This window comes from Sceloporus undulatus, chromosome 1, assembly GCF_019175285.1.
Source record: "Sceloporus undulatus isolate JIND9_A2432 ecotype Alabama chromosome 1, SceUnd_v1.1, whole genome shotgun sequence".
Classification (NCBI taxonomy): Eukaryota; Metazoa; Chordata; class Lepidosauria; order Squamata; family Phrynosomatidae; genus Sceloporus; species Sceloporus undulatus.
This window is the reverse complement of record NC_056522.1, coordinates 110,651,507-110,664,588: the sequence shown is the minus strand read 5'-3', so window position 1 is coordinate 110,664,588 and position 13,082 is coordinate 110,651,507. Positions and strand designations below refer to the sequence as shown.

The window sequence follows — 13,082 nt, the reverse complement described above, 5'->3', positions numbered from 1 at the left end:
ACATAGCCTGAAAAACCCACAAAAAAACACTGGGTGACCTTGGGCAAGTCACATGCTCTCAGCCTCAGGGAAAGACAGTGGTAAACCTCTGAATAAATCTTGCCATGAAAATCCCATGATAAGTTCGTGTTATGGTCACCATAAGTTGGAAGCCACTTGAAAGCTCACAACACACAGAGAGAGGCAATATTCTCTAGAAGTAGCAAAGTCTGATGGATGCCAGAACTCCTATAAATGTCATGACTAAGGAGCATGCAACATGTAGATCTTAATGAACTGTATTTCTCAGAGAATGTCTGAAATCTCAATCCATTCTCATTAGCATCACATATTCTACTTTTCCCATGGTTCTTTGACATATCTATCTTCATATTTTGTAGGTACTCCAGTACCTGCCCATCTCTCACAGGACAGAAGTGGCTGTTGACAGACAACCATCCTGTAATGATGGAGATGCAGTCAAAACTCCCAGCAAAACAGAACTCCTATCTCCCAATATTCAGCTCTTTGTCTGGCCTAGCACATCTGTGCCAGATGGTAAGAAATAATTTCATTCACATCCCTTTCTCAGTCTGGTGCTCTCCAGATGCACTGGACTACAACCCCCATCATCCTCAATGGTCGTGATAGTCAAAAATGATAAGAGTGGCAGTCAAGGCCATCTGCAGGGCACCCCATTGGAGAAGGACCTTAGGGTCTCTCTGTACCATGTAATTGTTTTCAGCACAATAGATCTGCAGTTGTTGTGTATGGTCTCTGGCTTCTCCTAGTCCCCATTTTTACTGTAAGCAGAGCTTGGAAAAATTACATTTTTGGACTACTGCTCTCAGAATTGTCCAGGCGACACACTTGCTGCCCATGCTATTCTGGGCAGTGTAGTCTAAAAGGTAACTTTTTGAAAATCTTTATTGTAGGAAACTGAAGTATTTATTCTGGGGGAATTGCCATTTTGTACCATTTATCCTATCTCCTCCCTTTGTGTAATTAGTGGATTGTGGCTGTTTTATACCAGCTAGTTTGAGAGTGTGTAGACACTCTCACTCTACCTTAGACAGCAACTAAGGTCATTTCAGGATAGTTGCTTGGGGGAATATGTAGACTACTCAGTCTGCATCTGGCTATTAATTCTGAAGGGAAAATGGGCTTTTATGGAGACAGAAAGCTAATCAAAATGATTTGCTGCTTTGCTGTTTACTTTCAGTAACAAGTTATCTAGAACCATTTGTTTTACAGATATTAAATAAAGTCTCCAGCTTCATGTGTGCTATAGATCTAAGCTGGATTGATTAAACAGAAAGAAAATTGATTAAGTAAAACATTAAAAGCAAAGATAGGGCAAAGTGTAGAAAAGGAACACAGATGGCCCATTACTGCCAAGCAATAAAATAATAAATTAGATTACATATAACTCTACAAACCCTCATGAGCCTTATTGAGCTTCAGAAAGTTGTTGCATAGTGATTAAAATTCTTGGTGTGTCAATAAGCTGTTGTGCAGGAGACATCTGTGCCTGGTAATGGGCTTTGAAGTCTAACTTGAAAAAGTCTCTCAACAGAAGTTTCTATGAAAAAGGAAGGTTCAGCATACCATTAGGTAGAAGGAGGGCGAGAAGAGTAGGGTAGCCTCCTACCCACAGGAGCTGTAGGGGATGTTGTCCCATTAACAGCTTGGAAAAGCTATTCTTTAGACAGCTCATCAGAGTAACCAGATGTCCTAACTGCAAAGGAGGACAAAGTGCTGCAAAATGTACAACATTCAAGAAAAATGTAGGACATTACAAAAGAAAAGCTAAAAACACTCATCAAAATATAAATTCATTTCATATGGTGCGTTTATAGCTATATTACATATACTGACTTTTATTATGTACTCAACTGTATTTTTTCTAATGAACTTATCTTCATTAAAATGCCTTGTTGGCTTGCAATATACTCTAAGCAAAACAAATGCTTAAAATTTGACTTTATGAGCAACAAACCCTTGACTGAATCTACATTTAAATGTTTCCTTTCATTTATTCATTGTACAGAAATTGAGAAGGGGAAAATACTTTCCACATTTGCATTGTGTCCTCAAGCAGCCCATTGCCTAAAAGGTTTGCTGCCCTTTTCTCCTTGGAGAAACAAATGCACCCTGGTCTTGTCTGCTGCTCCTAGGAAAAAAGAACTTTAGAAGAATCCATCCTATTTCCCTATTTGCAGCAAGGACAGGCTGCCAAGCAGCTACATCTCTCAAAGGGGAATAGCAAACATGGAGGACATTTTTGGAATTCCTCCTGGGCAGGAAGTTGAAATTTGGGACATGTCCTAGAAAAGACCATCTGGTCATCTGGCCGCTCACAGCCTGGCCAAATAGTGCAAAAAGAAACTATCTTAAGTTTGGCAAAGTGGGCACTATCTTGTTCTTTGGTAGCAAAAAAGCCTTATGGTGGATCTGGGTCTCTTTTCTATTTTTTGTTATGTGTTCCTCTTTATAAATCTAGATGTCTATAAACCAAAGGTCTGGAAACCAAGCCTTATGAAGAACAACTTAGGGGGCTGGATATCTTTAGCTCAGAGGAGAAAAGACTGAGAGATGACATGATAGCCCTCTTTAAATATCTAAAGGGATATTATGTAGAAGGAGCCAGTTTGTTTTCTGCTGATGCAGGGACTAGAACATGAACCAGTGGATTTAAATTCCAAGAAAAGCTATTCCACTTAAACATTAGAAAGAACTTTTTTTTATTGTGTGAGCTGTTCAACACTGGAATAGACTACCTTGGAGGATGGTGTACTCTCCATGTTTGGAAGTTTTGAAATCAGAGGTTGAATGGACATCTTTCAGGAGTGCTATACTGTAGTTATGAATGGCAGGACTAGATTGCCATTCTTGTCCCTTCCAACTCTAAGGCTGCATCTTCACTGCAGAAATAATGCGGTTTGACATGGCTTTAACTGTTATGGCTAATATTATGGAATTCTCTGACTCGTAGTTTTGTGAGATATATAGCCTTCTTTGACAGAGAGCTCAGATGCCACAGCAAACTACAAATCCCAGGATTCCATAGTATGGAGCCATGGCAGTTAAAGCACTCTGAAATTGCATTATTTCTGCAGTGCAGATGCAGTCTAAGAGTCTATTCTCATTAACAAAAGCTTTATTCACATTCTCTTGTTCACTGTTAGTGGATCTTCTAGGCCACTGCAATTCTCTGTGGAGAAACAAACTCTGAACTGGGAGTTGCATCCTACATCACCAGTGTAAAGGGGGCAGTGCATGGCAAATGCTGCAGGTTTACTGAGTGCAGGATAGTCTGTGCATTATAAACAAGTCTGTCCTCCAGCAGACTCAGGAGGAATGGTTTGGGATGGGGTGTCAAGTGCCCTCAGGCACATGAGGCAATTGTCTTACTCTGCCTAATGGTAGGGCTGTCTCTGGATAGGTATCCAATGCCCAGGGCACGCATAAGTGTATTTAAAATCATGTTTCAGTAGCTGCTGCTCCCAAAGCTCCACCACACGTAATCATTCTTGTGTTGTTCAAATGATTCTGCCTTCTTTCAGGGGCCTTATCAAAGGACGCCACCTTTACACTTCCACAACACAGTACAGAAATTGAAGAACTGAAGCCGCAACTCAGACTTTTGCTTTCTCAGTTCGGTATCAACTATGATGTAGAAAACCTCAGGCATTCTGCTAATGAAATGGAACTTTTTTCCATGGTAATTTAAATAATGGTTTCATATTATTTATGCTGATGCAATGCTATAGTGTTTGTGAAGAGTAATCAATAGTAACTTTAAGCCCTGAAATGGGCCATTGCACTTAGCAAAAGGCCAGATTCCCATTTACCCTTTTTATTTTGCTGGCATACTATGCTTTTAAAAATCATACAGGGGTAGCTGTGTGGGCCATTTAACAAATCCAAAAAAAAATCCATCAGTGATACCTGTATTGGCCAACCAAAATGCACAATATACTTGTTGCAAGCTTTTGAAGCTCCATGGGCTTCTTCATTAGACAAGATGTTACTAACCAAATAGGAGAAAAAAACAATTGGAGATGTTAATCAGATGCCTGCATGTTGTTTCAGTCCTTAGTAAAGATGGCATGCTGGGGAGGATATCTTTTGCAGGCAGGCTCCTCCTCCTTCTGGCCATGTGGCAGTAGGGAGATTGTCAAAGTCCAGGAAATTTAAAGTCCATTTGCATCTCATCAGGGACCCCTCTAGTATGGAAACACTGGCAGTGCCTAAGCTAATTAATCTTTGTCAGCATTTCATGTAATTTGGGAATCTTTTTAACAGAATGAATCTTGGCATCACCTTTCATCATAATGTTCTTTCTGGCTAGAAAGTGTTCCAGTTTTCTTCATTCTACTAACATATCAATCAGTCTTTTCTAAAGCAATAAGCAGAGTGACTCTAAGGTACATAATGGGCAATCCCAACAAATGTGCCATTGCATGGTGTTGAATTTCCTTGATAAATTCCTTATGGGGTATGATAGCACCTCATTTCATAGATTTATGTTCTCCTGTTCCTAATAGGTGAAATACCTGTGTAGTAATAAAAACTCAGATTTGGAGATAACTTCAAAATCTGAGCCCTTTGGTGGAGGAATAGGGTCATGTAGAACATGCAGCCATCCAAATTTTGTTGAACTATAGTTCACCACTGATTTTGCGTTCAGTCCAACAATAACAGGAAGACCACATATTCCCCTTCCTTGCTCTATTGCCATATATTACATTGGAGGAGAGGCCCTCAAAAGAGGTGCTTCCCAAAGATGGATGTTCTCTACCATTCCCAAGCAGTGATATTTTTGTTCCACAAACTTGCTTTATGCGGTTAACTGACCAAGTGTCTTATCTTTTATATGCTGTTTTGATCTACTGTCATGGAAAATCCATAGCTCAAAGACACAGTCCAAGTCACCAATTAGTTCAATAAAGATAAACAACTTCCCTTCTGCATGCCCTGTGTTCTATTTTTTAAAATAGTTTCAAAGCAATGGTAAGGAAAATCTGAAGAATTTTGCCCTAAAGCCAACTACTAGCTCTAATTAGTATAGATTCAGTGGATCTATAGCTGAGTTGTAAGTAAACACCCATTGATTTAATACAAGGATGGACAAAGTGTGGCCATCCAGATGTTGTTGAACGTTAGCTCCCTGTGGCCTTTGCCAGCATAGCCAATGGCAAGGCATGCTGGGAATTGTAATCTAACGACCTCTGAAGAGCTGCACAATTCCCACCCTTGGTTTAATGGAACTAGAAGTTAGATTTTGGCTTCAGGTACAATTAGTATTAAATGTCAATGCTAAGTACAAATAGATTAAGTGAAAATAGCTTTTTCTGGATTTGCAGTAATGATATGATCCTGTGCTAGAACTCTTAAAACACAGTTACATAGATTAACACTTGCAGTGACCAATGGAAAGTAGTATGCTGATTTCTAGAACCTAATGAGCTTTTTTCCCCTCTTGAGGCACTTAGGTCATGCAAACGTTTAGAAGCATTTTCAGTAAACAACAGACAATGAGAACATTTCCTGTTTATGATGTTGGCAATCCTGGATCAGAAAACTGGGGTATGGTGGACTCAAAAATGGCTTTGAGAAAGAAAGCCAACTGGATTCCATTTATAAAGGTAAAAACAACTGAATCTGATACATTGATAAATTTATTTGTTCACACTACAGGAAACTTGTTGGGCCTTCCATTTTCCAAATTCTCAATGGTAAACCATTTTCTTTATCCTAAGTGGAAGTCAGCTTGCTGGCTTTGCTCCTGAGAGCTTCATTATCAATTTGTTTGTATGCTGTTCAGCACAGAATCATGCCAAATACACATCAGATATATGATTGGCACTTTCAGCTCTATTCTGATATTTGGACAGACTAGAACTTGGAAAAACTACTTTTGAGAAAAATGGATATAATTACATCTTGAAGCTGTCCAAAACATAGTAGTGATAGGATGATGTTCCTGGGTCCCAGAGCATTTTACTACCACCAGCAGCATCAATAAGGGTGTGCAGGATGTGTGGAATGCACCAGGTGACACTGTAAGGGTGGGTGCTCCTCAAACATCTGTCTTTGGGCAGAAACAGGCTGTGGTTTTTTCCTGCATCCCTTTAAAATGTCGGAGCTCAATGAGACAGATGGTGTGAGTGGGGCGAGGCTCAGTGGGAAAAGAAAGGAGAGGCCTCAGGTTTTTAGAATGTTTTCATTCTTTTAAATTTTTCTTTAAAACATCACATCTTACCACGTTTTCACTTTAATCACATGGAACTATGTACATGTAAATACATTCAGGCAGTGCATATGATATTGTAATTTAAAGGTATAATTGTAAGTTTGCTAATTATGTCACAACTGTTGCCATTACATTCAGTGATATATTAGAACATTTTTTTTTACTAAGGATTCTGTATGGTGTGTTATGGGAGGAGGTCAATGGCGGAGGGGGAAATTCTTGCACCAGGAGACACCAACTCTAGTGATGTCACTGCCTACCACTGCTCAGTTAATGGATGGCTTCAGCATGTCACTATAGGTATTTATTTGCCCTACAAGGAGTTTCTAGGGAAAGTTCTGAACAAACATGTAGAACAAAACAAAATCAAGAAGTGGTGGGGACTTCCCATTCTCACTCTCATCAGTTTGTAGCATTCCTGATATTCTCCTGTATTAACATTTTGCTTGATTTTTATAAACACTATTTAATTGGATCCAGACTAAAACACAATGTTCACATCTGGTTTTGAAAAATGGTTGTTCTTGTTTTGATCTTAAACAATGCAATTTGTTTAAAAGATTAATTACATGCATTTCACTTTTTTATGGCCAGAAAAAGGATGGTTTTGTGAACAGGGTGAGGGGTGGGGGTCCTGCCACTTACAAAGAAACAAACAAACTTTGATTGCAGCAGATGTGGCCTCAGAGACAAACTTTGCCCACCCCTCAAATAAGAGTGTGAATCATGCACAATTAAATCTCACTAAGAGCCAGTGCGGTGTAACTGTTTGACTCTGGGAGACCAGGATTCATATCCTCACTCAGCCATGAAAACTCACTGAGGAGACCTTGGACAAGTTACCCTCTGAGAAAGGCAATGGCAAACCATCTCTGCACAAATCTAGACAAAAAAACCCACCATGATAAGGGTCATCATAAGTCAGAAACGACTTGAAGGGACACAAAAACAACAAGACAATACCAATCAGCTGTAGAGTGGGGAAATGGGGAGATGCTCCCATCTAGCCATTTCTGCACAACACTCAAGTACACTTGTGTTTGAAATGTACAGGCTGCTAGGGTTTTTTCCCCTACCTCCTTGCATAGCTCCTTTTCACACACATAACAATTTATCTGCATGCAGAAAAATAATTATGTTCACCAAGATTGGGTAGTTTGTTGCTTTTCAAATGTTATTGGGCCACAGTTCCCATTATCTTTCATCACTGGCTATGTTGGCTTGGGCTAACTGGAATTACAGTTACCACCTGGAGGCTACCTGGAGGACAACCCATTATTGGTTGTCACAGACCACTCTTGCTAGATTAGGGGAGGAATGTTCTTTCCATGGCCTTCTTGTGTATTTCAATTCCATGAGCAGAAATCCCTTTTCATTAGCTATTGAAGTAGCTAGTTCAATTTGGCATTCAGAACAGGTTTTTGTGTGTCCAGTGGCTGTACAAGAAGCTGTTACAACTCTTACTCAATGGGGTTATCCAGGACAACAGCACTAGCTTGGTTAATATTGTGTTAGATTTAGGGTCACATCTGCACAGGCAAGTCTTCATTACATGTCTGTCCTTTGTGTTCTTTTCTGCAGATTAAAGCTAAACAAGATCCATGGCAACAAAAACAATTAATAAAATTGAAACAGTGGAAAAAGTTGGATGAATTGCTATTGGTTCAGTCAAAGTTTTTAAAGGTAAACAGAAGTATTTTGCGAAAGGTCACTCAGTGGGTTTCCATGGCTGAAGGGGATTCAAACCCTGCTTTATGTGAGCCAGTATGGTGTAGTGGCTTGAGCACTGGACTACAACTCTGGAGGTCAGTGTTTGAATTCCTGTTTGGCCATGGAAACCCACTGGGTGGTTTGGGGCAAGTAATACACTCTCAGCCTCTGAGGATGGCAATCGCAAATCTCTGAAGAAACTTGCCAAGAAAATCCTAGGTTTGCGTTAGGGTCACCATAACTTGGAAACAACTTGAAGGCACACAACAAACCACAATTTCAGAGTTATAGTCTAACTTTAACCACTATACCACACTTGTTCTCATCATCTTTTAGCATCATTAAAAAAATTATATTAAAGTTTTCCTTGATTTTAACGTTTATTTGTTATAAACACTACTGAATGAGGTCCAGACCACATGAATGAGACTTAGGTTCCATGAAAATCAATAGATTAAGATAGTTAAAATTTAGCCTAAATCCCACAGATTTCATTGTGGTCTAATTGTGGATAGCTTAGTTTGACTCCAGCCAATTGTCCTTGGTTCTGTTGTCGATATACAATGTGAACACTTCCCTATTTATCTGTATTTGAGTTTTTTTCCTCAGTAACCTGCTCTATAGACATTCCAGTGCTGGAGCTACTTTCTGTGGATTGTTCCCCATTGTATTATCCCTATTCTTTTTGTATGTCATCTTCCAAAGTAGATGGTGGAGTTGAGCAATCTGTGACCCACAGCCTAATTTCAAAAACCCTCTAAAAGTATTCTGTTCAAATGTCTAATATTATATCTTTCCCAGGCAGCCTACTGCATAAGGAGAAAAGGAAAATGGTTGGTGTGTGTGTGTATGCATGTGTGTATGGAAAGAAGAGGCCCTACCTGTGGCCACACTCATCCCAGGTTTCAGCCCTACTACCAGGAGTATGGTGCCCCAACAGATAAACCCCAGAGAATGATAGAAAGGTGGTCAGGGAACTTTCCCTGTTTTATGGAAATGCACAAAAGTGATAAGCTGTGTGTTTATCAAGCCAGAAGGGAGTTTGGGAAGATGAAATCCTAAATAAAATACTATTCTTTCAGTTTTCATATTTAAGGTTGTGTCTACACTACAGAATGAATGCAGTTTGACACTACTTTGACTGTTATGGATCGGTGCTATGGAATTTTGGGGTTTGTAGTTTTGTGAGATATTTAGCCTTTTCTGTCAGAGAGCTCTGGCTGTGCCACAACAAACTAGAAATCCCAGGATTCCGAGAATGGGGCCATGGCAGTTAAAGTGGTGTCAAACTATAGTTCTTCTGCAGTTTGGCAATAGCCTAAGGCTATTTCACTTTCAACCATATTTTCTGCTGCAATGAGAGGGTAAACCTGCCATGCTATGCAGACAATGCTGTGATCCCTGATACAAGCTCTCTTTCTTGCATACACATAGCCTATGGTAGCTGAATTGTGCCTTTTCCTCGGTAAACTACAATATATTGTTGTCACCAATTAGGTTTCCAATTTGGAGCAGGTGATGGTGGCTCTCCAGGAGCAAGCAGCAGCAGTACTGGAACTAAAGCCTGTTACATCGGTTTTTATGACTTCTTTTAACTCACAACAGTATGACCAAATCTGGGAAAAGGTTTATCATAATCCAGAATTCCACCAGGTAACAGGAAGAGAAGTGCAATATAATATGAAATTTGTATAGCTCTCTGTAGGGTTTCTGCCCACTTTTTGGGGGAATGAACTGTGAACTGTTAATGAAGACTGCAATGCAGGATTAAGTTCTGATATTTTGCTGCAGATGAGCTTTTGTTTGATGGTCTGATTGAAGCCACTATCCTCTGTTATCTTGAAGTTACTTGCATTTTGTTCCGCCGTTGTCTGAAGTGATAAAAGGCATTGACTAATTTGAATTCATGACTTTTATTATCTCTGAGTACCTCAAAACAACGCATGGCACTGCAGTAAGTTTATTATTCAGTGACTACCAGGGTCAGAGTCAGGCAATCAGACTCTCAAAAAGTTACTCTTTGGGACCATAACTCAATTATCCCCCAGACCTCTTAGCCGAAGGCCTTGCTGACTGGGGCTTGTAATAGCTTACCCAACCTTTGCATATAATTCATGGTATCATTGATAATGTATGTAAAGCTCACATCTAAGTGGTTGTTATTCTAGGATACATCCTTCCCATTGGCCTATTGGTTCTTTGGTGGTTTTCACATCATAAGAGATCCTCAGTGCTTTTAAAAAGTAATCCCAGTACTTGAACATCCAGACGAGAGTGTTAATACTTTGGGTTAAATCAATTAAAAATCACAAAGCAGTGAGCTAATTTTTGAGTCTCACAGATGTTAGCAGGCATGATGCTGAAAAAGTGCAATACAAGCAAAAAAAAAAACCCACAAAACCCCTGGTTATTGGATGTAGGCATATTTGAAACCCAAACTATGGTATTTTACAGTCTTGAAGCCTAATTTTTGCAGCCTAATTACATCAGATGCATCACTGAAGGATGCCAGTGTCAACAGAAACTAAATTAGATAGTATGACCCAGTGAATCATAGAATCCTAGAGTTGGAAGAGACCGCAAGGGCCATCCAGTCCAACCGTCTTGATTGATGTAGGTTAATGTAGCAGACAGATGTATATTTGATTGGAGGAAATGATAGGAACTGAAGGAGCTGTTTGGGATGGGAGGATGCCATGATAGGTGTGATAGGGAAAAAAAGCAGCAAGAAGACTAGAGGTGCCAGATATGTGGGAGTATTCAATAGCCTTTGGTCTACAGTACATATAATCCACTGACTATGATGCTGTAGTTCAGATCTACATAGGAAGAGGAGAAGAAATGGGTCATAAAATCCCAGATTAAGTTTATACAGCCAAGCATAATAGCCTATCATCCATGTTTTCTGGTTGCTGAGATGCTTGGAATACAATTAAATATTTCAGTTGGATCAGTGGGTTCTGATCTTGTTTTAGTGATTTATTTGCAATCAACCATGCATGTCTTAATACCTGGACTTTGTTCAAACCATGGTAAATGTACACTTTGTTTTAATGTTCACTTGGTGTCTCTGTTGCCTTACTAGTTAACCAATGCATATAATTAAAAGGTTATTAAATCACCATCAAGCAACAACTTGTGAGATCCATATCTAGGCTCTTTTTAAAAACTGCACTTAAATGAGGGCAGTTAGCCCTCCAGTTGCTCTTGACCGCAACTCCTACAATCCCTTATCATCGGTCATGTTGGCTGGGACTTCAGGGAGTTGAGGTCCAAGGCATACAGAGAGCAAATATTCCCCATGTGTGGATCTGGATTAAATCAATGTGCATATGCACTGGTGTGCATGAGTTACCTTCTAAGTGAACAATGGGAGCAACAAATTAAAAACTATACCAAACTGCATCGTTAAGTAATTTTATAAATTCTCTAGGTTAAATTGAGAAACAGACCAAATAGGATATGTGGCAGGGTGAATGCACTGAAGAAGAACAGAAAGTTGATTTTAAAACAAACATATTGACAGCTCCTTTCTTCTTCAGTTCTAAGGAGAGCACAAAGACAAATGTTAATTGAGACCAGAGTCAGCAAAACTAAGAAAAAGCTCCAATTCTCTGCCCCCCCCCCAAATTAAATTCCAGGCTCTGATTCTAATGACCCAACATAATAAGGTGTTACCCTGACAGGTCCCATGTTCTGCATATTGTGCAGACAAATAAATGGGGCCTTTCTTTGTTGCTGCTCCCAGGCTGTGGAACCCCTTCTCAAGGGAAGCTAGGAAACATTCAAATGTTGTTATTTTTAGTGTGACTGTATGAATAATCTCACTTCACACTTTTTAAAAAATTGGAATCGCATTTATGCTCATCTCTGTGAGTTCTGTTGCTCACATATGTCAGCACTGCACATAAATATGGATTCAATGATGCACATGTATTCAAAACACATTCAAGGCATGCAGAGTTTTATCCCAATTTATCTTGGGTCTATTTGCATCCATTATTCACACAGCTGACAACGTGAATCTTTTAGGGAAACTTGGAAAACCCTCCGAGATTAATTATCACGAGTTAAGTGGTTTTTTTGGCAGCCCCCTCCCCAAACTTAATCAGATGCGTTCAAAATCCATCTGAACTAGGGTTGCCATATCCCGCCAGGGGGCGGAACAATCCCGGTTTGGGCGGTGCCATCCCGGTCCCGGTCCGGTTTGGCGCCCAAACCGGGACGGCCGCGGCCACCTCAGCCCCCGCGGCGGCTCCAAGGCCTTGCTGAGGCCTGGGAGGGCTCTCCGCAGTTGGAGCTCCAGCCGCAGAGACGCTCCCTCCCGGGCCCCAGCAAGGCCTTGGAGGCAGCTCTGCAGTCGGAGCTCCGGCCGCGGGGTCCTCCAAGGCCTCCGTGAGGCCAGGGAAGAGGAGGAGGCCACTTCCCACTGCGGTGATTGCCAATATGAGGAGCGGCCCCTGCCTCTTTCCCGGCCTGGGAGCCGACCGAGGCTTCCTCCCAGACCGGGAGGAGGAGGAGGACGCTTCCCACCGCGGCAATCGCTGCGATGAGTAGCAGCCTCCGCCTCCTTCCCGGCCTGGGAGCAGGCCTAGGCTTCCTCCCAAGCTGGGAGGAGGACGAGGCTGCTTGGCACTGCGGCAGTCGCCGTGATTCCAAGCTGCCCTGCGCTCCTTCCCGGCCTGGGAGCAGGCCTAGACTTCCTCCCAAGCCGGGAGGAGGACGAGGCTGCTTGGCACCGCAGCAATCGCCGCGATTCCAAGCCGCCCCGCGCCCCTTCCCGACCTGGGAGCAGGCCTAGGCTTCCTCCCAAGCTGGGAAGAGGAGGAGGAGGACAAGGTTTTAAAATGTAGGACTTTTTTTAAATTTCCTAGCCAGGAAATTTAAAAAAAAAAGTCCTACATTTTCAAACCTTGTCCTACATTTGTCCCGGTTTGGAGGTCCTCTATTATGGCAACCCTAATCTGAACAACAAAGATTGAACCCAGATTATTTTCACCATCTGAATAATCCTTTGTGTGTCTCCCTCCTTGCTGTTCTTCAGTTGGTCAGTGAAATCTTTTCTGTTCCAACAGGCTTTGAGAATTGACTGCAAGGGCTTTTAATAATGTGCTGTTTTGCTGATGTTTATCTT

At 41.1% G+C, this 13,082-nt stretch overlaps 1 protein-coding gene across 6 annotated transcripts in view; it reads left to right on the top strand.

The window, feature by feature from the left end:
- The first annotated feature begins 77 nt into the window (after positions 1-77).
- Positions 78-13,082, top strand: part of LOC121918885 — an 88,188-nt gene continuing 75,183 nt past the window's right edge. For 5 of the 6 annotated variants that reach the window (XR_006101332.1, XM_042444904.1, XM_042444905.1 and 2 more), the window contains exons 1-5: positions 78-537; positions 3,546-3,703; positions 5,478-5,630; positions 7,820-7,921; positions 9,446-9,601. Coding sequence is in view for 5 of the 6 variants with exons in the window: in XM_042444904.1 (XP_042300838.1) it covers positions 3,686-3,703; positions 5,478-5,630; positions 7,820-7,921; positions 9,446-9,601 (429 nt within the window). In the remaining variant the exon portion in view is untranslated. Of the gene's footprint in view, positions 538-3,545; positions 3,704-5,469; positions 5,631-7,819; positions 7,922-9,445; positions 9,602-13,082 lie in introns of all 6 variants that reach the window. The other variant, XM_042444902.1, reaches the window with a different exon arrangement.